Source organism: Melanaphis sacchari, unplaced genomic scaffold, assembly GCF_002803265.2.
Source record: "Melanaphis sacchari strain LSU unplaced genomic scaffold, SCAv2.0 Contig7_pilon_pilon, whole genome shotgun sequence".
Classification (NCBI taxonomy): domain Eukaryota; kingdom Metazoa; phylum Arthropoda; class Insecta; order Hemiptera; family Aphididae; genus Melanaphis; species Melanaphis sacchari.
Window position 1 is genome coordinate 3,350,197 of NW_020271560.1, and position 27,411 is coordinate 3,377,607.

Consider the following 27,411-nt stretch of genomic DNA (forward strand, 5'->3'; position numbering starts at 1 on the left):
TAAAAGTCGAAAAATAAATTTCGATTGGTACAAATATGAGACGGAAAATTATATGAATGAAAATAGGAGAAGTGAATTAAGATTTTAAAAGCATATTTTCACATCGTAAGTCACGGATTTTGGAAGGGGCAAAGACACATATCTTGTAGCACTGTATACGTCAGAGATACAAATTATGTAAACCAAGTTACACGCAGGGGAAGAAGAAGTTAATTTCATGAAAGTCAATTTTTATTGGTTTTAAAATTTTAAATCAAAAATTCAATAAAAAATGAAATAAGTCTTGAAAAACGAACAAAGATGATATTACACCTATTGGTATGCATAATATGTATAAATAACTAATAAGTAATATTATGTATACAATATTTATTTTAAAGATGTTTTGAAAAATTATTGTCTAGAATAGGGGTGGGCAACTGGCGGCCCGTGAGCCTTCTTTATTTGACCCATGTTACATTTTCAAATTACATCATACAATTTTAAAATTAAAAATTCCCATTATATACAAAACAAATGCTAATTAAAATGCTTATTTTAAATGACTTTTTTTTTTGCTTTCTATATTCTGATTTGTTAAGTTTTAATTTTCTTTAAATTGGTTCTTTAGTAATTTTGAGTTGCCCATCCATGGTCTAGGATAAAATAACGAAAACTCCAGATTATACTAGATCTATCGATCTCCAACCATAGAAATGTAGGGACGAAAAAGATAATACTAAGAGTATTCTCGATTAATTTAACACACGAGAAGTTTTCATGTGTAACTGTTGCATAATAATTTAAAACAATGGACGATTGCAAATACGCCGTTCAATTCTATTTTATTGACACGGCATTCTTTATTTTATTTTAAAAAAGAAGTACAACGAAATCGTAAAAAGTCCACTTTGGTATTTTGCCATACTTATAATCGATTTTTAATTTTATTTTTGTTCCTGTGTTTGCGTCGGTGATTTTATCAATTATCATTTGGACAATGAATCTTATTCATCCACAGATTGATGTGTACTGACTGAATAATAATCGAGGTCGTAAGTAAGTACATTATATTATAGTGTATTTCGATTCTATGTTTAATGTATACTATAAACATAATAACATGTACCTATTGATAGTAATAGGTTACTTATGTAGTTATGTCTATCAACTTATCTATTTTATGGACAAATTTAAAATGGTAATTAATAAAAAAAAAAAAAACATAATAGTGGAAAAGTCATGAATAGTTATGACTTATGAGTATAAACTGTGATACATTTATGCATGTTTACATTAAAATATTATTTTCTAAATTTCATCTCTACATTATTCGTTGAATTGGCACACCACTGTGTTCATTATGTTTTATTTAATATATATATATATATATATAATTAATGAATAAAAATTTTTATTTAAATTAGAAACTAAATGAAATATCATAATTTTTAATAGTACTGAAATGTATTCTAAGTAAGAATTAAAAAAAATAATATATTATCTTAATCGATATATATATATATTTTAATTATTATAAACATTTTTCAAAGAAACTAACAAAAAGTTAATAAAATTAATATCGAACAAACGATATCTATATGTATTATTTAAGTTTATAATATTAAATACTTAGAGAGTAATGTAGGCTATGTAACTTATAAGACTAGAAATAATTGAACATTGACATAACCTTGAAATAAAAACAGCCAACAATAGTTTTAGTATAGATTATGATAATCCTTTATAACTTTGTTCATAGTATCTACAGGTAATATATTTGAAATAATTAGTATTATATCGTAATCAGGGCCAGTCCAAATATACTTTTAAATTGTAATTAATATAAAATAGATATCTGCATCAATTTTTATCGAATAAATATATTAAATACAAAACATATTTGAATAAAAACAAATTTAATATGTTCATGAAGATTAGAATTAATAATTACACTTCTTATATTATTATTATTACTGATATAATTAGTAGATAAAACTTTAAGAAATAAAATTAAAATTTTAAGTCTTTTGAATTGATAGATAATTGTCTTTAAAAAAGACTAATTTTTCAAAATTATAGTCTGAAAGTTTTTATCTAGTAAGAGCATAAATGAAGTCGGTCGTTTAAAGTATTCTGGGATTTTGAGTTAAATAAAATTGTATCATTTTAAAAAGATTTCTTAATTAATGATAAGTTGAATGAAAAATTAAAATAATTTAGTGTACTCAGAGTATTTTTTTATTAAAAAAATGTATTTTAGATACTAAATTTGAGTAAAAACAGTATTTAAAATTTTAAAATTTATATTACATGAAAATATTATGGAAAAACACATCTAAGTAAATAATAAACACAAGATACAAATATATTCGAAACACGTGTATTTCTAATATACTTAGTTTATCCTAGGTAAATAAAATAAAATTTAGTTTAGTACACTAAAAGTAAAATGTATATTACCTATACAGGGGTGCGGGCAACAAGTTTTTATTATGTATATACCTATACTTCAATAAATTTATTAAATTTGAAGATAAGGAGATTATCTGTGTCCTATTTTCGTATTTATTTGATATTTTAATTTTAAAACGAGTAATATATACGAGTAGTATGTATAAAATATTAAAATATAAAAAAAGCTAGTAATTTATGATTTATATTAATGTGTAATTTAAAAAAAAAATATATTAACAAGAGAAAAAGGTAAATTTACTGAAAATATTTAATAGATAGTACTTATTAAAATAAGGATAAAAATACTTCAATCTTCAAATTTTGAGGTTGGATTCTGGTATCAAACTGGATATAACTGGTAATTTTATAATACAAATTTTAAGTCAAAAAACTTGGAAATTCAGTTTATTGTCACATTTTTTTTTTTTATAAATTTTATAAATTTATATTTTGACATATATTTCATTATAGTACAATACTTTCAAATAATTTATTTAATTATTTTAAAGAAAATATTTGAATTTAATAATTTAATATAGGTTTTAATTTTTATACTGATCATTATTTTAATAAAAACACTCAGCAAAATAAATTAACATTTTTTCTAAACTTACTTTTGTATAAAAATGCTGATTTTATTAAATTCAGGAACTTCAACGCAAGGCAATTAAATATAGAAAGTTTTGATTTAAAAGCATAGACACGATTGTATAGATTAAAAAACATATTTATTATCTATATATTTTCTCAAATTATTAATTTCTATTACAAATTCAATCTGATAATACGTACGATAATACTCAGAAATAAATGTGGTATATTTATTTGTATTTATTGCTACAATTTTACAAGTCATAACTAGATCAGTGGTATTCAGATTTTATCTTATGATCTAAACAGTAACAAATATGAAAAATAATTAGAAAATTAAAATAAATGTATAAAAATTTATAGTTTATATTTTAAATGTAATTATTGTATTATGTTGTCAATTTAATATTCGAAATAAGGTGACTGTAAATTGTTATTACGCGGAATCAAAAAAAAAAAATATGTTAATGAATTATGCATAAATAGTATTATCCCATAAATATATAGGAGGATACCTAAATAATAATCAAAAGATATTTATTTATTTAAAAAAATTTATTCATAAATTAATTTTTGTGGTATAATTGCAGGACATTGAGAAAATTTACGAATCAAAAGTTCAAATCTGCATAAATATGATTAAATAATCATGGAACTTAAAAACACTTACAAATCACAATCGTATTATAATATATTGTAAAGATTAAAGCTACAAACTACGGTTAAATAATTCAATACTATTTCCCGTGTATTAAGATGATAGAACTTTTATATTGTAAGTATACTTTATAGAAGTGAATTTTTTGTGTGTATTCAATCAATGATGACGTTGTCTTTGAATGTCTTTATTTATCTTAACTGCAGTTATGGATTAATTTAAAATTGTTTTTTTTTTATTTCTTCAATGAATAAAAATACGTGTTTAAAATAAATTACTATCTTCCTCTTTGAATGCAAAATGGTTTAGTTAATTCCTCCGTATTATATAGGCGACCTCGACATCAACGCGTGCGTTAAAAATGTCGTTTGATGTTTGTTTTGTGTTCACTGAAGTCTTTGCATAATGCATAATCGCTGCGCGGTGCGTGCACAATGTAGGTTTTATGTGTTTATAAGACTATACGTACATATAGCAAGTGAGTTTGTTACCTATACACGCAAAGAGTAAAAAGATTGAAGACTATATTATCACTAACGGGCAACGATTGTCCCATTAACGTTGACTGTTGAGGTAGGTATACAATATTTCATCAGATTTTTACACAAATTTTGCATTTACACTCCATAAAATATTAACGCCCGTTTTATGCGTTTATACAATTATTACTTACTGGCAAATGATCTAGGCAGGATACAAAGACCTAGTGTTGAGTACTCGATTAGCCTCATGACTCAAGTGTCACACTGTTACGAAAGGACAGTTGTGCATATTATTTGGCATTTGAGAACTCCATGATATACCATCAAGCAAAGGTCTACTACAAGTGCTGAAATTTCATTAACATTTTCCGATGATCGTTATTAATTTGTCTTTACATAATAGGTTTAAGGAAATTATATAATATATTGTATTAAATGGGTATTTAAAAATATTTATATCATAATTTTTTTCTGGAATAGCTTAAAATTTAATTTTAAAATTATCAACCACAACCGATAGATACTTATAATTGTATATGTGATGGATATTTTTGAAAACTCGTATTCGTTCAACCATCAATTACATGACAAGCGAATAAGACCCTATAAGCAAAACCGAGGTGGTTAAATTTATAGTAAAACCTGTCTTATACGGACCCTTGTTAGGATGGAATCCTGTTCTGTGTGGAAATTTATAATGGTCCCGGAAGATTTCTATAATTTAACATAGGATTAAACCTTTGATAAAACAGAACCTGTCTAACATAAAATGGAAAGCTTTTTTTGGACCAGTAAATCATATACACATTAACAAACGGAAAAATATATCATAAAATGAACAAAAATATTTATAATACATAAATTTATTTTGTTATTAAACAATTATTAAGGTTAGCAATATTAATACGTGTCGATAGATAACTACATTTTATCCTGAATCTATATCATCATTCATCAATGCTCATTATTGTCACACCGTATAGTCGTAGTTTCCCTGTCTTTCGTCAGGTTTTACTTGTTCTCACTATGTCTTCAAAGATTTGTTTAAAAAAATGAAATTTATAGAAGAAAGTTGTTAATGTTAAAGAAAAAACTGGACGAAACTTTACACGAATTTCAGAATTTTTAATTGTATTTTAATCTGTTTACTTTATTTTATTATATTATTATTTAATCAATACCTGCTGAATATTATATTCTTCAAATTTTGTGATTGAAATTTATCATTATTTTTAAATATCTAATTAATATATAATATTATGTAATTATTTACTAAATATTAAAATTTATTGTAGCCTATATGATACTTATTAATTTTCAACATTTTAGTTTATATTATTGGCCGGAAAATGTTATAACCTTAAATCTTAATCATGCAGAATATTGTAACTCCTGCTTAAAACGGAAATTTTTATCGGTCCCTTGCAATTCCGCTTAGGACAGATTTTATTATACCTATATAATTTAAAGCTTATTACATATCGATGATTTGTTTCATGTAGCTTTCTAGTTATTATTTATATTTATCTATATTATTTTGTATTATGACTCACAAGTCGTTTATAAACAAAGTCGGTTACATAAAAATAAATAAAAAAAATCTTATAAAATATTTTATACAAACGATATACATTTAGACGTATACTGTTATTATATATTTATAATAGTATAAACAGCGCGTAAAATGGTAATATTATTACCTATAGAATACCTCTCATATATAATATACACATTCAAAATATTCTGAGTAATAATATACAATATAATATGTGTATGTTATATACACAAATACTCTATGCGAACGCGTATAAATTATTCGCTTATCCTTGACTTACACTATTATATCGTCGTAATTCGTGTTTATAGTTATTCAATGCGTTATAAAATTCACGTACGCGATTATACGCGACACAAATACCTTCAATAATCGTAACTCACACAAGTAAAAAACGTATTCGCATGGTGATCAATAGATATATTATAATATTACATTATCTCTGGCCCGCAAATGACTGGGCATGGACCAGTTGTTTCAAAAATAAAAATATCGGTAGATACTAGATAACCGTTTGCACTAGCACGTCAAACGTCCGTCGTAATATATAAGTTATATTTATAATATACATTAATATATTTGAATTTTTAACTGTCAATACACCAATTATTGCACTCAGGTTCCGCTTAGTAGTGTGAAAACTTTTATCCAAACGAGTCAAGTATTCGGACTTGATATACTTTTAAGTTTTTAACAAATATTTAAAAACAATATACAATTTGAATTAAAAAATACAACGTTAATAGTTTTTATGTAAGAAGTACCCGTGAACTAACTTTTTTCTACATTTTTCAAAAGAAAACTTTAATTATTTCCTTTAAATTTGTTAAGCACATTTTTCGAGAATATTGATAGATTCAAAGTCTAAATCAGAATAATTCTTACAACTAGTTTTTTAATTATTAAACTTTATGTACTAAGAGTATTAATCCTTGATAACAATTTGTCATTTGAAAATATAAAATATATTATGTACTTAAGATCCTAACAATTATCACAAACATAAAGCTACATAATATTAGCAATATTATATGTGTATTAACATTAATTTATAATCACAAAAGTTCTGGATTCATTATACTTTCCACATTGTCTTCAAACCCATTATTGTGGACTATTACCCCTAGTCCCAACTCTGTAGTAGGTTAGAGGTTAGATTATTATATCAAATATAATAATTATTCGGAACAGAAATTACTTGTTTGCATTTCGATTTACGTAAATATCAAAAATTAAAAATAATAATCTGCATTCCGCTTAACAACTTATACAGTTCTTGTTTGAACAAAAAAAGAAAAGTTTTACCGATCCAGGACAATCCTTATAAACGGTATAAATTCAAGTGTTTGAAAGTATAGTCTTCTGTAGGGCTTCGGTAAGTATACTTAAAATATAAAAAAAAAAACCATAAAAAACCATAAAAAACAGAATTTTATTAAACGAATGTGCTCGCTTGGCAAATCATCTTGTACCTAAATCAAAACTATAATATAGGTATTGATTGCTATGTAAACATTATACCAGTAAAAAAAAAATTCACTATATTTCATAGTTATAGAATACACGATAAGGAATCAATGATAATATTGTACAAGACCATACGACATAGGTGATGTACAAGCCCAGGCATACCGCAGGAGACGGTATCCCGAGCACAGCGTCGGACAATCAAATCCATTCTGAGAACCTCTGATGTTGCAGCGACATAACCGCCACTGACGGGGCCATCGGTCAGTCGAATGGGTATAATATTATACGCATAGCCATCGTCGCGTATTATTATTGTAGTCGTTCGGTTTCAGTTTTGTTTGGTACCGGTCGTAGTAGTCGTAGTCGTCGTCGTCGTCGTCGTCCTCCTACTCTACAACCACCGCCGCCACCACGTTGAACACACCGCCACCATCACCTCATCGTCGGACAACGCCGAGCCCGTCCGTGCAGTTCGGTGCGCGCACCAGACGACCGCTCGCCGTGGTCGCAGAAGCACAATCCTCGTGTGTCGTGCCAGCCATCCGCATCGTTCCGCTCCGCCGTCGCCATATTTTGCTGTTTCGCGCCCATTTCCTCTCGATCCCTGTTGCACCCGCGCCGCCTCCCATCGCCCATCAGTGACGACGTTTTTCCGAGTTTTTTTTACGCCTGACAGATTCATTAGTAAACATACATACATACGCACGCACGCGTGCGCGTACGAGACTGCAGTGCCGCGCGTTTCGATTTTTATTTTTGTTATTTGATTTCGTTTTACGCCCCGACAACTGCGCGAGAAAACCGTTTGTCGACAAGCACAGTGGTGCGTACGCCTACCTACCCGTATCCAAGTCGTCGTCTTGTATGACGTGATAGCCGATTGCTGAGATGATGCAGGACGACGACGACGACGACCGCGGTCGACGTCGAAATCATCCCCGTCACTGAAGGACCCACATGAAGGTAAGAATTAGTATAGGGTTTGAGGCTGGTCCGATTAAACCCCTTTTTTCTCCCCTTGATTACAAAGCCTAAAAATGCATGTAATGTGTATAATATACGGTATATATTATAAACACGTACTTTTTATCACGTCTTGCGTTTATTACGACTAACGAGGATGCTAAAATATGATAGACACGCGTTGTTGTTTTCGGCGAACACGCGCATAAACACGCAGGACGAATTTAATTGATGGGATTACTACGTTAGCTGTATAAGATATCGTTGTTATGATATTGTTTAAGTACGTTCTCGGGAAAATAGACGCGTATTACGTCTCTCACCTCTTCTACAAGACTTTAGTAAATTTCAAAAATCATCTTTTGTACCAGAAATTCGAGCGTGCATATTGTTATGTGTATGAAACATGTATTAATGCTTGTGTGTGTAGGCCGGTAACGAAAACGACAAGACGTTTAGACGTAGATACTTATATAACAAACATATACGACGCCGTTGACATTAGAATGGTATTTTTTTTCGGTACCTGTGGTATAGGAAACTGGATAGGGTCGATGCCGATAGAATAATAATATACACGTACGTTTTCCTAATTCTACGAACTCAGGAAAAAAATGTTGTGTCGTCGGGTATATTATATTGTTGTCAGAAGTAGCATAATAACATAATAATATGATACTTTTACCGTAGGTAATGCTTATAGTGTTTATATATTATTAATGTTAAAGCATTTTTTTAAACGTCTATCCGAACTAGTAGGCCTATTTGCGAACAAAATGTCAAAATCCATAGGAGAGATAAACTCGTTTCCATACACATATATAATATCAAACACACGTTGGAATCTCAATAACAAGGTGTCAACTCTCACTTTATATTATACGCACACATTTACAATATCCATTGGCGCCGCGTGCGCGTGTGTGTATAGTATAAGTGTATATTATAATGTAGCGCGCGTGTACGAGAATATAAAAATTTGTGCGTATGCACGCATGTGGTGTTATTAACAGATATATTTTCTAAAATATTATCATAATATTATTATTATAATATAATATACATGGGGAATGAGCTTACGGGTTTGAAACTATTCTTGGGAGTATAAATTAATTTATATTATTGTATGTTTTCTCCATCACAGTGTACAGGGTTTGGAATTCAACGGATAGCGATATTGACGGCCGATATAATACACGGAGATACCTTAAGGTATAACATACTTTAAACCGTATATGCGTTGTATAACGTTGCGAATTCAAAACGTTAATAATAGTAATATAATAATATTGTTATATGTATCTATATAATACCATTATACTTCTGCGGACCGACGGGCTTGCAGTGCGTGGCCCGCGCCGTCACCTTGTCCGCGCAAGCATTGTGTACCTGCATTGCTGCGTACGTCCTACACGCCGTATAATATATTTTCGAAAGCCTGTAGTTAGAAACACAAGAAAATTCCACTGGTTATAAATGGGTTTCATTTTATAGTTGTTGTAATATAAGAAACGCGTTGGAGACTCCCAAATCCCAAAATTTAACGACCGTCGTCGCGCCTCTCAGAGGTCGTTTCTCTACGGATGCTTCGCGTGGTCCGACGACGGAAAAATAGTTATTCAACACGAATACCTGTTTTGGCAGTAAATCGTGGTGTAACTCGATCTGATGGAGATTTATGGTCCGCGTCTCTCCTTATCGCGAGCTGGTTGCTGCACGCAGTTATGTACGAGTATGTTACCGCCTCCACCACCGCCCATTATAGCTGCCCCGTACACCCCGCTGTAACTTTGAAAAATTTATAACATACTGACATTAATATACGATTCATAATAATTTATAATATATTGTTTACAAATGCATTATAGGGTTTATGTAGAATTTATTTTATAATACTAATATTTTTTTCCATTCACATCATATTTAATTTCTATTATTAAAACGATTTGTTTTTCAATATTTACCAAAAAATATAACATCACGTGATAATAATATCACGAACTTACAATACAGTTATTTAAATGTTGTTCCTATTGTTTTACGATGAATCTTCGTTTGTTTAAAGTATATCAACTCAAAAACGTAAATATACAAAATCATTGATAATGTAAGACTTGATGAGAGTTGGTGACAGGTCTATATAGTGTACAGTCATAATCAGCTACTATACACTATACACATAGTACATACACATTACACACACACTCATACTTCTACGTGTTTTTATATACACTTAAGATGGATATAACATGTTATGTATCATAAATGATATGAATAAAAAAAAAGAAAAACAACGCGTTGTTGTCATCGCGTAGTACGGTAGTTTCATAAATCCGCTTTTGCTCTTCCAGAATAGCTAATTAGCCACGTGTTCTACTGTTTGTTGGTTTTTATATATATTAGTTAATACACTTTGGTATAATAATAAAACGCATGCGAATATAACATTATTTCGAGCCTTTTGGCTATACTACAATTAGCTTCCTATTCATATTATGTCACTTTTTGGATTCATTAACCGATTTAATGTTGTTATAATGCCCCCCCCCCCTCTATTGAAAAGAATCGATTTTTCAAGGCTGCTCGTACACAACATTTTACATATTATTAGCTGTTTAGTACATAATGTATAGTATATGTTGTATAATATAATGTGAGAGACTGCAAAATCGTTTTCGTCGCTGTTGACAAAAAAAAAAAAATATGTAATAATTTACCGAGAACCGTATAATGTATACTATGGTTTTTTTCTTTTGCTCATTCGCATAGACATACCATAATATAAGAACGAGTCATGACCCATGGGATGTACTGTCTCTAAAAACAGTAAGCTAAAAAAAAATTGTTTACTTAACATTAACGTCCACAGAATTCGACACACTACACAAGTAATAACTTTGGTGAGTGTGCGATTAGCAATAAATAAATGAAAAATAAAATAATAATAACCGACGCTGAGTCGTCGCCACTGATGCAGCATGCAGTTACATCGTTGTACTAGAATAATATTGACCGACTTTTGCGCCATCGAGGATGATTTTAAACATCTGTTCTGTAACCGTATTTCATTTTATATCCACTAGTACACCACTGATACCTATAGTGATTTAATTTCCATTAACGGAATGAAAAAAAAATCATTGGTAAAAGTGTTAACGACATTGGGCATTTAATTATTTGGCATTATTAGTTTAATAAGAGTTAGAATTTTCAAGATATAATAATGTAACTATAAATACACACATATTATACTAAATTCCTACAATATATTATAAATTATTAAAATTAATTAATGACTTAAAACGGTACTTAGGTATATATATTACATTGTACTATTTAACTGCGTATTTAATACTTGTCATGAATATAGTTGCTTAGCTACACTTCTTTTTATTTACAAATATACAATTTTTTAGAATCATAAAGACTTTTTGTCCCGATGTGTTGTAGAAAACACAAAACTATTTTAAATTATATTGTCTTGAGTTTAAATATCGCTCCTTGAGAACCATTTTTATCATATGGACTAAAAATTATTTAAGTTACACAATTTTACAAAACATGCTATTTGTAATAGTAATCAATAGGTATTTCAATTTTAAATTATTATGTCTATATAAAAATAGCTTTAAGGTTATTCTTCATTAGTTAGGTTTAAATATTTCTTGATTTACATACACGAAATCATCAAGAATTCTGAATTTTTAAATATTTTAAATTTTTATTGTATTAGCTAACATTTTTTTTTTTTAATTCATATTTATTAATAAATTATTAACATATTTTGTTTGTATCCATATGACATATTTTTTTCTATGGCTTTCATGATTGACACGTAGACAAAATATTGTGTATATTTAGTTTGGTAAATTATAAAGAATAGCTCAATGCTTTTAGTAATTTATCAGGAAATAACTAAATAAGAGATTCGTTAGTCACACTTATAATATTACGAAATACTTTCATTTAATGACGTATAGCAAATCAATATAACTGAAAAGTTATCTTTTTTTAATTAGTTCACATGTAGTGTCTGTTGTATTTGTCAAAAGTAACATTTATATGTATTTCTAATGAACCAAATCTTGATATATTTTGTTTTTTTTTAATTTCTGTATAACATTAGCCAATTAAACGGTGTCCAAGCTATTAACGAGAGTCGTAATAATCATATAGTTTCCAGTTGGTATATTTGAGTATTTCAGGAATTTTACCCAGATGTTTTTTTTCTTGGTCAAAATAAAATTGATATTATTGTTATGGGATATCTTAAGTGGGTTTATTAGATTGGTATCCAGTGCATCCTAACGATCGGGTAAAATGGGACCAACATTTTCAGTTGATATAAAAATATTTTTCGTGTTTCGGGAGCGAGAGGATTGTGTTTCCGTTAAGTAGTTTTTGGTGTTTATTTTTTATTTTTTTTCGTGCAGTAAGATACGGGAATAATATTATTTTATCGTTAACGTTTGGGGATTGGTTGTCAAAATTTTGCAGATTTACTCTTATTACTTAACACACACACACACACACACACACACACACACGCGCGCGCGCGCAACACGACTATAGTGGTATCAAATTTATAATATTGTGCTGCGGGGAGATGAAAAATCTGCAGGTATACCAGCAATGTGCTACTACTAAGACCTTTACTCGATGGACCACGGACGTAACGACCTTTTTATATAATACATAGTATAATGTATTATATTGTAATGTTATTATTTACTATTGTGCACTCTTAAATACACCTGTGCGGCTGTGCGTATAATACCACCGGGTTGTACCCGCCGTCTCCGAATCGATTTCAGTTTACGTCATCAACACGCGATGCAGCGAATATTTTCTGCGCTGCGATTTTAACAATTTTTCATATAAGATTATATTATACACACACACACACACACACACACACACACACACACACATGGTTTTCGCGTACATCATATTATATCGCATTTACGACGCACACACATACATATTTGCGTTTGAATGCGTGTATTTACGCGTGTTGGAGTGTGTATGTATAGGTATTGTATAGTCGGCACCTGGTCACGCACCTGGTCTCTGGGGATCCGACGTGAGTATAAGTGTGTGTCTGTGTGCGTGTGTAGACGGGCGGGAAAAAGGTCGACCGCATTCCAGGGCCGGATCGCTCCCTCCAAAGCAGCGTAGGAATGTCGTCGGCTCGTGACCCCGCCCCCCACTACACCCCCGCGGCAGCAACCGCCAACCCCTCTCACCCGCGACGGCCCCACCCGTTCCTCACTCACGCTAAGTCTCTCACTCTCGCACCGTGTGTTTATATACACATACATATTCTGATCAAACAACGCAATCGTCGTCGATCTGATATAAACATATAATAATAATAATAATAATAATAATAATATGAACCCGCTGTAGTCGAAGGTATCCACAACTATATATATATATTTATTTTTTTCTGATTTTATTATTAATAAATTTTTTTTTTTGTTTTCCGAACGCGCTCATCTCCTCTCCCGAGGCGATCATTCTTCTTCTTCTTCTTCTTATTATTATTATTATTATTATTATTATTCTACCGGTGGCTGCTATACGTATAAGACGATGGTGTATGCGCTACTATAACCTCCCCCCAACCTCATCGCACTGCAGACAAGAGGTTTTTGTATTTCCTTCGGGACTCTACCCCGGCAGACGTCGAGGCGAGGGGCAAGAACCGTGGAGACGTGGGTTTTTTTTTTTGTTGTTTATGACAAAAATCACGGTACATCCACATGCGTGTATACGACAACAAAATGTATGATCATTACGTGCGTACACCTTCCACACACATTAATAATAATATGAAATCAAAAGACAAAAGTCAAAAAGTCGTGCCAATAATAAATGACACACACTCACACACACTCACACACGCACACACACACACACACACAATAACATTCCACGCGGGGTAGATAAATCGAAGAACAACAGTATATACGAAAACAACGCGTCGAATTACATTTTAACCGCGATCGCGCGCGCGAAGAACCGGTTCGGTCCGGTACGGGGGGGAAATATATACGCGTACGTTCGAGTCGGCCGAAGACGCGTATATTACGCGCGCGCGCGCATACTTGGAAAAAAGGAATAACAATAATTTTTATTCAACAGCGGTGCGCGCGCGCGCGCGGTGTGTATTATACAGTATAATATTATTTCGTGTTATATTTTCGTTGTGCACGCGATAAATTGGTATATAGGTATGGTACAGTGGTACACGTTTACCGTGCGCGTCCGCAGAGACATATCGCAATATTATACAATAATAAAAAAATATAATGTATAAATAATAATATCTCGCGTGTGTACCTACATATATATAAAATATATAAATATGTATATGAGTATAGGTATTTTTATAAGCGTTACATTATCATACGGCCGCCGCATTCGACTTTTTCGGAGAGATTCGAAAAGCGTGAACGGTTCTTGTGAGAGATATTCGACTTGCGTCATACAACCATGATATTATCGTTACTCTGACCTATCGTTAAGAACGATTTTTTTTTTTTCGTTCGGTTTGCTAATAAAAAACGAGCTCGTGTGATGTAAGTGTCCATGCCTTAAAACCGCGCCTGCGTGCGTCTTGTACGAACACTCGCGGGTAAATGGACCGTCCGTCTCCATCATAACACCGAGTTAACGGACGTTTAGTCACTGGAAATTTTCAAGAGGACGCCTCGTCCACATTTGTTGTCACCGTCTTAATACAACATTTTCAATCGGCGAATTCAATGTTTTGTGTTCTTACACGTTATCTTGAATATTTGAGTTAATTTTATTGTTATCAAACTTAAAGATAAGAATATTTTAGAGCACCTTACAGGCTTTTATTGATATTATTATAATTTTAAAGTGAGCTATAGCTTTAAAATATTCATAATTCGCTTTAAAATTATATTATTAATAAAATCATATTGTGATAATAATATGCCCTTGATAATATTCTTGCGTTTAATTTTTAATCTGGTATATTGATTCTAATATTAAAGCTAACAACTACAACATTAAATGGATTTTGCTGAACGCAAATATATGCCTATTGTACAGTTTGTACATAATAAAAACGGTGACAACACATATGGGTGAGGCATTCTCAAGATATAGTACATATTTTAGTCTCTGCAGGGTGCCTATTAGCTATACAACGTTTGATACCTCAGCAATTTCAATCATTTTAATATTAGTTCATTTTTTAGTTAACTTAAGAAACAATAATTCTAGTTATTTAATATTTAAAAGAATTTTATTTTAAGAAAACGACAATACCTAATACAAATAACTAATAAGATTACAAATAATTAAAAGTAAAATAACTCACGTTCACAATTAACGTCGAATCTTAAAATTATAATATTAAGTAGAACATTTTTCAAACATTTTATTTTTGACTATTTATAATAACTGTAAGTATTACATATGTAACAAGCATTACAGTTTGTACTTGGTATTATCATTTTTATATAATAACAGATAATTAGATATTTACTTATAATAGTTATAACTAAGAAATTAACACTAATATTGATTCGATTTCTAAACTTTATAATATTATTTCCTTGTAATTCAAATGTTACTGAAAAATTACCTTTAAAAAAAATAAAATGATTGGAAAAACCGATGGACCAAACGTGTTTTATATATAATAAATGTACGTCTTACTGTCTAAACATTCAATCTTCGGTTAAAGCCCTATGACTAAAATAGACTCCCGAAGATCAAAATATATCTTATCACCATAGGACTAGAATTTATATGCAGCAGTATATTTTTTTTTTTGCAACTTCTGATTATTACTTTTCTAAGTTATGTCCACGAATCACTTAATGGTGAAATAAACAGTGGAGATTTTATTTTACATATTTTTGCATATTTTGGACAAAATGCATATTAATGTATATTTTGAATAAAATTAATATTATTGCATATTTTGATTATAAAAATGCGAAAAATACTTATTTTATGATATATTTAGTTTCTAGACGTATTTATCATGCGACAGTATGTATTAACGCTGTTCAAAAATATACCTATTTAAGGTATATATTAAGGTCTAACAGAAGACCGTTTAGTTTTGAAAATTTAAAACACCATTTTGTAATTGTTTTATGTATTACATTTGAATAGCGTAAATAGTTAAGAATATTATTTAATTAATTTTAAACCGTGTGAATTTTTTTTTTTGTTTATATAGTATTAATTACATGTTTTACAATTTTTTATTGCATTTAAATCCTAGCCTTACTTATCACAATATTTACGTGGACGAAACTTCCGTGTAGGCTGATTTTTTCGACGAGTCGAATCGCGATCCTATATACTCGAACACACTACACGGGTCACGGTTATAGGTTTTAATGTGTCAAATCGGAATGTCGTGTGCGACGTGAATATACTAGAAAGTAAATGATATATAGATACATTATACTATGTTATACACATCAATTATATTAGTTGGAAATATTCGTCGAGTTGACGGCGCCTCGGTCAAGTGGAAGATCCGTGCGCGTGTTTATTAAGTATACTATAACTGCAAGTGTAGACCGCACACGTTCTATATTATATATAAGTGTGTTTGAACATTTTGCCTTACGTGTAGCCATTAGGCGCGACGATCGCATAACACTTAACGGTGAATCATTAAATTATATATTATATAAGTTGATTTTGTAGGCTAATATAATATACTTTTTTGATTCTAATAGTTGCTTTTCCGTTCGTCAAACTGCGGATTTCGACGAAATGTAAAAAATTTGACATGCGTAATATCGAAAAATACACACGCATACCATGTAACATAGTTTACATAAATTAAATACTGGTCATACTATTTAAGTATTCAAATCGAATTTACACTGATAAACAATAGGTATTGACAAATAATAATAACCTAACTTAAATATCGGTTGAAGTAAGACATTGTGCACTTTGCGAGGTGATAAATTTTGAATAAATTAGAAACGAATTAAATCGTACAGTAAAAAAAGTCAAATATATTGTTCAGTCCTGAACGATTAAAATTATTTCAAAAGAATACTCACAACAAATAGTAAATGATCCTAAGTCGTTGCATTAGATTTTTATTAAAAAGTTGAAAAATTATAATTTTCATCGTCGAATTTACTATACAGACTATAAACGTAATGGATGTTTTAAAAACGTATTCAACTATATTAAGTATTCATAAGTTTGTTATGAATACCTATAGGTTTATATTTTGTACTCGTTTAGAAAATGACACTTGTAATTTTTTTATATACTGTCACCCAAGCAGTTTTTATACATCAATATCAAAAAAAAAAAATATTTACACTTGAGAGCGTGAGAATTTATTCTTATCACTGATTATGAATTTAAAACTCACGTATAGAATTTGCATATTTTTTTATTCGCTGTATAAACACAACAACGTCATTCGTTTCGGCTGTTAAAGTTTAAAATAAAATATATTAAGGTTTGATTATGTAGCATCGGTGACGTATTTTGGAACGCGTTTTCGAGTTTCTGCAATTAATACAACAGCAATTATAATAAACGTACCTACTTATCTATATAAATAATATAGTGTGCTGAGAAAGTGGGAACGGTTTCCTTTTAACGATAATGAAACTTTACAGAGGATTGCGTTCATCATGGTGCTCGCGAATTCCATCAACAGGTTACAATATAGAATGTATTTTAAACACTAAACACCTATGATAATTTCCTCACATTTTTTTTGCAGACTTACTGAATCGCTACGGGAATAGTCAATTCGGCATGTGGGGTAGGACTCGGGAACCAATTCGATACTAGCTACTCCAATTCATGCATACACGAGTAATATCGTGTACCAGTGTAACATGTAACGGGAGGGTTTTTTTTGCAAGACGATCCTATATAGTTATAAGCAAAAATATCAGTTAAACGGTTTATATATATATGTGTGTGTGTTTATTATTACCATAATATATCATAGAAATGTAGCTTTCATTTAAAATAACCTGTGTAATTTATTACACGTACTATACAAATCTTATTAGCGTTAAAAATATCTACAATAGTCTTCATTATTCGTACCTAAAGGCTTAAAATACATAGTATAGTGTGTCTTACCGGGATAGTTTTCGTATTTAGCCTATCTATGCTCAGCTCGTATTGTACCTAAACTCCAAAAGTTACCGGAAATAACGGAAATAATTTATTTTAGTGTCATAAATTCTTGTGTTAATAGTGTTTGTAGTAAAAAGTAATATTTTTTAAAATCATACCAATTTTATTAATTATATCAAATGTTATTATTATAAAAAGAATGTAAAATCTTTAAGAAAAAAAAATCATTGTTTGTATTATTTATTTATATTGTATATGAATATGAATTCCAGAATACTAATGATGTGTTATTAATTTATCCTATCATGGACCTAAATATATTGTATATAAAATATATGATATTATAATATTTATAATCGAGATTGTGTATGTGTGTGTCGGTTAAACGATGGAATTTGTGAAATGCCGGTGTTTTACTTTCTCCTGAAGTATGTATATAGTTAACTCCACATGATTAGTATTCAGACACTTCCTGGATACAATGAAAATAATACAAAAAAAAAAAATAATAATAATAATAATAATAATAAAATAAAAATACGAAATACAAAACAAAACAAAACGTGACAATGGGTTATTATTGATAAACCCGATATCGACGACGAGACGATCATTATTATTTTTTTCCACTATACCTATGTATACTCGATAGGCTGCGCGTATACTTACATCCATGATCCATCGTGTTGTATCTATCGCTGTACCGCGGACTGCCACGAAACGCGCTTAAGGTCGTCAGCGGTCGTATTATATTATTATAGTCGCGGTATTTTATATGTATACGGCATATTACATCAATATATAATGTGTATTTAGATACTATGGATTCGCGTGTAAAGATGACATGCCCGGAATACTTAATGATAATTTATTGTTGTCGGTCAGCGGTTACAGTGTGTTTTTGTGTGTGTGCATGAGTACCTATATATAATATTATAACGTATACATAATATTTGAACCTATCCGGTCGTCCTGTGACGTGTATATAAGCTTGCGTACATATAATAATAATAATGATGATGATAACGATAATAATAATAATAATACGAGCGTTGCATCATCACCGGCCACCGCGGAAAAAAATCACTTCTAGAATAACGGAATTCCTTTGACCACGGTGGTACATAAATACATAATATTGAGGTATCTGTTTATGTATATTTATATATATTCAGAGTGCGCACTGGTTATAACCTATAGGTTATAATATTATGTAGAGTCGCAGAGACTTTATCGATGATATGTGTATGTATACATATTATAATATATTATCACGTTTGTCGTATATACACGATAAACACACAATAATATAATATATCGTAACAATGGCGCGTATATACACATACCTGTGTAATACCTATTTTGAGTGGATCCTTTGGGGCACTACACGGTCATTCCAGAGGCGATCGTTTTACATACAGCGGACAGTCAACGCGCCCCCAGTCAAATTGTTTTTCTAGTGGGGGGAAAGGACAGTTATTGTAAATCGAAGTGATACACATACGCATCCATACATTTATGCATTTATATATCATATACTATTATTCTAAGATGTAAGAAGTATTATCATACCTACTTTAAAAATCACATGTATATAATATTATATGTATCGTCGTATTCGTGTGTGTATGTGTATATGTAGGGTGTGTGACGTGTATAAAAATAATATACAGCAATGTGGATGAAGCGATAGAGCGGATCAGGAGTACTACAAAAAATATCAGTTAGCTGTATTATACAATAGAACATTTATCTAAAATTAAAAAAAAAAAAACTTTCAACTATCCAATAAACAATAATCGTTCAAAATTTAATTTTTATGCACCGAAATTATCTACAAAAAAAAATTCTATCACAGTATATGAAATTATAAATAGATGTTTAGTGTTTACGCTCGAAAGAGTTTAGAATCTTAAAAATGCATGCTAACGTTGATAATAATTATAAGAAAAATAGTAAAAATTATAATTAAAAATATATTTTTTCTTAATGACTTCAAATGATGTATTAAGCGTACTCAAAAACTTTAATACTTCACGGTATAGTGAGTGTTCACTGCAGTTTAAATAATCACCCAGACCTAGTATTATATAGTACCTAGTACGACTCGACCGGTTAAGCTCAACGATCTCGAGTGTTCAGCGGCCTGACATTGTGTTATTACACTAGTATCATCATATACGTAAATCATATTATATTATTATTATATATACACCTATTTATTATATACATGATACATTCCACAAGAAAACGAACAAAGATCTCGTAGCAATATATTATAGGCACGCATTATAATATATAGGTCTCCCGTCGTCCCTACCCTTCGTCCGCGGCGTTCGGTCGTCACATTAATAATAATAATTAGTCGAAAATAATAATAACCACGTTTCTTGACCGGATACGACAGCTAGTGCGTATTTTAACACTATATTATACGCACTATAAACCAAGTATAATAATATTATGCATGTACCTATAATATAATCTCTATATATACACACGTGGACCATTGTACGAGCATAAAGACGTCGTCGCTGTGGCGACAAGTCGGCGTTGTTGTCTAGATGTGATTTTTTTTCATTGTCATGATGTGTATTATACACCACACATACTCGGAGATAGATAGAAATAAGAAATAAAAACGATTTTGGTTGGAGCAGTAAAAAATGTAACAATTTTTATGGTATTTTAATAACGGCTATTACGGAGCGCGCATTTCGATACTACATAATTAGTCGGCATCCTTGCTGTAGCTCACAGTAGCTGCAGTAGTAGTTATTATACTATAATAGTGGTCGATCACATAATAACATCAACATAATGTAATCGTGTAAATTAGCCAGTCGTATTAGTTTTTATTTATTTTTTTTTTTTTAGTTATTAATTATTATTATTATATATTATATTCTTGTACGGGTTTACTTTCGTTTTTATTTTATCGTTTATTATGGGATATAATTATTATATTAAATTATTTTATGGAAAAACAGTCATTCGTATACTATATAATATACATGTTTATATATAATCGTAATAATCTTATGTAAAATTTCAATTTTTTTTGAAATTTTTAATTGCACGTTTATATATACATTGACGCGTAAAACATAAAATACTGTTTTTGTGGGGAGAAAAAAAAATGGTAATTATTGCTTACTATGCGTACGGTGGTGGTCTTGAGCATAGTTCTGATTTCGCATTGCAGGCAAATCACTATACCTACCATCTGATGCATTCCAAAATGTATACCACCGTTGCAGCAGTGTAAAAACCTGCAGTAATGTAAATAAACAGATAAAGATATTTTTTTCATGTATGTCATAGATAAATAATTGTATTCTGTGTATGCTGCTTCTTATGCATGTGCTTAATTATAAAGAACTGTAATATTGTTATTTTTAACGTGATCGAAATGTTATTCATTAATAATATTATGTACTTAAAAAACAATTTAGATACGTATACCCACACCGTAGTAATAACGTGATAAAATTCGGTTAGGAATTTACAAAAAGAAAAAAACAGTCTTGTGTAGATGAGTAGGTAACTACTGTAAGCTACGAACTCTGTACAGTAAGTGTATATTGCAGGGGATAAAATATAGTACGTATAAATAACGTAATTAACATAATATTATTAAACTGCACCGCGGCTCGGACGACGGCGGTTCGCCGTACCGAGGAAAAGCACACGGTAGATATATGTATACATGTGTACGAAATTCCAAGCGGTCATTCATCCAAGAATATTAGCATCGTTTAGCATGGCTTGAGTTCGTGTTAATATCTGTGCGATTAGCGCAAGATCGCTGTCGCGCCGCACGTAAATCACCAAATATTCAGGCGGCCATTAACTTAGAGATTCCGCAACGAGTTAGAAAAAAATAAAAAAAAAAAAATAAAATAAAACCTGTAATAAATTAATAACATTGTAGGTACCTATAGGCTATTATATTAAAGGTATGTATATTTGTAATGTTTGTAGTGTAGCGTATATGATATAGTATATTTAATGTAAAGTCGTTATAATTATATGGTAGTTGGTCAGTGCTGCGTATATATATATATATTATAATATTATTAGTTTCTGGACGCCGAGTGTTATTATAATACGGCCGTCGTTGTGTGTAATGAAATGTTTTCGGAGATTTGTCGACGACGACCAGTTTCACTATGCGCACGGGTTAGGTTAGACGTTATAGTGGTGCTAGAGAAACGGAGGGGTATAATATAATGCACACGTCATATTATACGCATTATTTTACACACAACGCGCGGGTAAACAACGGTTTATTATTTTTTTTTTTGTTTCCGAGGGAATTCGTGATTTTTCTTTTTCTTTTTTGTTTTGTTTTGTTTTTTTTTCTTTTTTTGGATTTCGTCCGTTTCCAACGAACACGGCTCGTGCGCTGCGGGTATGCCCGGTGGCTGGGGCGCGTATATTATATTATGTATTATTGTATCATTATGTACGTACGTACGTGTAGTCGGCGTGTAATATTATTATGTGGGCATTATACGGTGGAAACGCAGTCGTTGTTTGGGGTCCGATGCGTTCATTATAAAAAAAAAAAAATAAAAATATTATATTATACATGATGTTATAGGTACCTACATAATATAATATATCGTATTAGCGGGCGGGCGCGCGTTCGACGAGGCTGCTGTGTAGCGCTGCCCGGGAGCGCGCGCGTTCGGGGGTTTGGTCTCGTTTTCTCGGCGAGATACATCTCCGACCTTGAACCGATGAAACTTATATATATACGTTGTGTGTGTAATTTATTCTATTACACACACACACACACACACACACACATATATATATATCGAGTGAACTATATAATTAATAAACTAGAATTCATCATGTCGGAAAACATTCGGTTCTGACATATTTTCGTCCCGGGACCCCGCGTATTTATATAGGTACCTGTGTTTCGTGTACACACCGAGTATACCATCTACCTATATAAATACGGTTTTTTTTTTTTTTTTTTTGATGGAAGCGCAGCAGTATGCATGGAAATAAAAACACGCTGCCGTGGCAATGTTTCTCTGCCGCGTTTCGTACATCATATCATTATGTAATTGTAATATATAAATATAATATTATACGATATACGATATACACCTACCTATCATAATATTCATAAGCAGTATAATATTATTTTGAAGTAAACTCATATCGTTTGACGCCTTCGAACACACACGCGCACATTTAACTATCGCATGGTATAATATTATGGATATTGTGTGTATAATAACATTATTAACACTAATAACAATGAAACGATTATATTTTTATTTTCGTACACGTGCGCGTTGGTGTAGGTTATCTGCTATCACAAACGGAATAGTGTACGTAAATGTCCGAATATTTGTGCATTGCGCATATTAATTTAATCATAAGTACATATGTGTAAATCAATGTTTCTTTGTTTGTCCTCAAACTTGAAAACTACCGGGCCGTTTTTAATTAAAGTTATGTCGATAGAATTTTTGATAGTCGAGAGGAAGCTTTTTTTCAACCCCTATAATAGTTGGCTACTTTAGAAGCAATTCACGAAGGAATAATTAACTTTTGGCTCATACTAATCGAATACTTTTTGTTTATTTAATTGGCTATTATTAGTGCTCGAAAGTTGATGCATTATGCATTTTTTTTTTTGAAACTTATTAGACGATGCTCTCTTGGCCACAAATGTGTTTCATAAACATGCGAATCTAAATACAGTAAAACCTCCCTATAACGGACCCTCTATTAAACGGAATCCTCTTTATAACGGAAAATGTCAATAGTCCCGGTTCAAATAATATATGAAATTAACCTCTCTAAGACGGAACCTCTACAAAACGGAAACGGACAATTTTCGTGATCCAAATAGTAAAAATAATCTCTATTAAACGGAAAATAAAATTATTTAAAGATAAATTACAATTATGTAGATACATATATACTATGTACATACATATATATTTGGTGACTAGATAATCTTAACTTTATTATTACCTGAAATATCAGTCGACAGTATCGCTTCACGATTGTCATATTGAATTGTTTATTACCTTCTAACGAATATTTATAGTACAATGTATAGCAAAGATTAGATAAAGATTAGATACTTGTGTACATAATATGTACCTACAATATAATTTTGTTAATATGAACTGCCCAGTCGTCTTTTTTCTGTCGAATTGTTCATATCGTTTAGTCAACGTGTAGTGCTCACGGTCTGTTTTATCGTTGTGATTTCGCTTGTTTTTGTACTGTTTTTAATTGTTAATATGCCACGTACAGCCCTGACTTTGTCCGATAAAGTTAAACTAATCGAGTTGAAGGAGACACAAAAACTAAGTACGAAAGAACTTATTACTAGATTTAAATGTGGAAAAACTCAAGTTTACGACGCGATAAAAAATAAAGAAAAAATTATGGATGATTGGGTAAATAGCAAAAATTCCGGAAAGAGCAAAAGAGTGAAAAATCCCTTGTTTGAACAAATTGACCAAAAGTTATATGAGTGGTTTAACAGCGTTCGGTCAAAAAATTTACCAATTTCCGGTCCAATTTTACAAACAGAAGCTATGAAATTGGCTGAAAAAATGAATGTCAACGATTTCAAGGCTTCGAATGGTTGGCTAGAAAAATTTAAAAAAAGGCATGATATTGTTTGGAAACAAGTGAGTGGTGAAGCCAATGACGTTAATCAAGAAACTGTGGAGGAGTGGAAGCAAAAAATCTCAAGACTCATTGCTGGATATGAAGCAAAAGACGTCTATAATGCTGACGAAACGGGGCTTTTTTTTAAAGGTATTCCAACTAAGTCACTTGTAATGAAAAGTGAATCATGTTCTGGAGGAAAAAAAGCCAAGGATCGCTTAACAGTGCTCATGTGTGGTAGTATGGCTGGAGAAATAAGGAAGCCATTGGTAATAGGCAAGTCTAAAAAACCACGGTGTTTTAAGAACATGGACATTTCTTCATTACCTGTCATATGGAAATTTAATAAAAAAGCCTGGATGACTACAGAAATAATGGAGCAGTGGTTGCGTTATTTTAACGCAGATATGCGATCTCAGAATAGAAACGTCTTAATGTTCTTAGATAATGCTGCATGTCACCCAAAGATCGAACTATCTAATATGAAAATACTTATGCTGCCCCCAAATACTACATCAATCACCCAACCAATGGATCAAGGAGTGATTTACACGTTCAAATCTTACTATCGTAAGTTTTTACTTCAATCTTTATTATGCAAGATGGATAATTGTTCTTCAGCCCATCAGTTTGCGAAATCAATAAGTGTCTTGGATGCTGTCAACTGGATAGCGTTGGCTTGCAATAATGTGAAAGCTGAATGTGTGCGAAATTGTTTTCGTAAAGCCGGGTTTCTTTCAAATGAAGGAACCAATATAGATTTACCAGAAAATGCTTTGAAAGAAATGAATGAGGAGTGCGTTACAGCAAATGTTGATGTAGAAGATTTCATTACATTTGATAGTAAATTAGAGACGCATCAAACTTACGATTCGGTGACTTTTTTAGAAGACGAGGAAAAAGAAGAAGAAAACGATGATAATGATGACAGCGAGACCAATGATGAGCCAAAAATAAAAGATTTTAAAACCGCAATCTCATATTTAGAAGATTTACAAAAGTTTTCAGCCATGATATCTAATTCAAATCTGTTAGAACTTACCACAAAAGCTCGAGAATGTGCCGAACATGCTGCTCTTAAACACAAAAAGCAATCAAATATTAAAAATTATTTTTCTTAATTAAAAAAGAGTACAAATATCGAATTGTGTAAAATGTTTTTTTTAGTTCTTAGTTTTATTTTTTAAGTATGTATTTAATACATTTATTTATTACACATTTATTATTATTTTTATCACATTTAAATACAATTTTACCTAAAATATATATTTTTTAACAGATACATACATAAATACATACATAATACTTCTTGAAACTTCATTTTTTTTTTTTTTTTTACATACCTCTCTATTACGGAAAACTCTTTATAACGGAAAAATTGTTGGTCCCAAGCGATTCCGTTATAGAGAGGTTTTACTGTAACTGATTTTTATTTTGCATTTTTTGGCTTTTTTTACTTTATATGTAATTTTTTGTCATTTTTAAATCCTATTTTCCTTTTAAGTTCAATTTCTTGTATTTATAATTAGATTTTGTCAATTAACATCTTTACATGCATAGTTTTTGTTTTACACAAATTATATATAAATACCTACATCAAATTTATACTTTACAAAATAATATTTTGCACAAAATGTATACGGGTTAGGTAAAGATAATAAGATTCGATAGACTAAGGCAATTGCTAGCTGTCATTTTTACTTTTAACAATATAAAGTATGCTTTAATAGTACAATGTAATAATTTTGAGTAATTTTAATTATTATATTACTATTCTTTTTAAAAATAAAAAAAAAAATGTATTTTTACTAATTTTAAACAAATATTTATAATTATTTTAAGTCATTTTTTAATGTTTTTAAGATCATCAACTTCCAAGCCCTAGCTATTATAAATTATAAATCATTAGAAATATGCTATATAAAAATTGTTACAATATATAATTGGAAAAAAAGACAAATCTTGAAATTGAATGTTTTGGACGCTGTTAAAATGATTACTTTAATGATTTTCTATCTTGATTTTGGACATGTTTTGATATCAATGCATAAAGAACGATTAATATTGGTTTTACACTAGCATTTAAGCATGAGACGAACACGTTTCTAGCAGTAGCAGATCTGAAGCTCCTTTCAGGAGAGGACGAATTGGTATCATAGATTCATAGGGGGTGCAATACGATTTCGAAAGTTTTACCTTTTTTTATAACATGATTGTGAACGAATGTCGCTTATCAAGAAATTTGTTTTTTTAGCCGGAAAACGAACCATTGCGAACGTTTTCATAGGCTACGTTACTAGTCTTATAATTTCTGAAAATGTTTTATTTTGTTCGGGAATTAAATTGAAATTTTTTTTTTTAAATAAAAACTATTCGACATTAGTAATACAAAGTTATATTATAGTTACGTTACAAACAATACAAACTAAAATAAAATGATATAAAATAATATGAAGTGTTTAAAATATTGA

At 30.5% G+C, this 27,411-nt stretch overlaps 2 protein-coding genes across 2 annotated transcripts in view; both read left to right on the forward strand.

Moving 5' to 3' along the window:
- The first annotated feature begins 7,538 nt into the window (after positions 1 to 7,538).
- The window catches only part of LOC112601610 (protein expanded), a 33,987-nt gene continuing 14,114 nt past the window's right edge, over positions 7,539 to 27,411 (forward strand). The window contains exon 1 of the mRNA XM_025349317.1: positions 7,539 to 8,155. The gene's annotated coding sequence lies outside the window, so the exon portion shown is untranslated. The remainder of the gene's footprint in view (positions 8,156 to 27,411) is intronic.
- LOC112601609 (tigger transposable element-derived protein 6-like) lies at positions 24,565 to 26,061 on the forward strand. Its single transcript, XM_025349316.1, has one exon. The coding sequence runs from the start codon at positions 24,565 to 24,567 to the stop codon at positions 26,059 to 26,061; it is 1,497 nt and encodes a 498-aa protein (XP_025205101.1).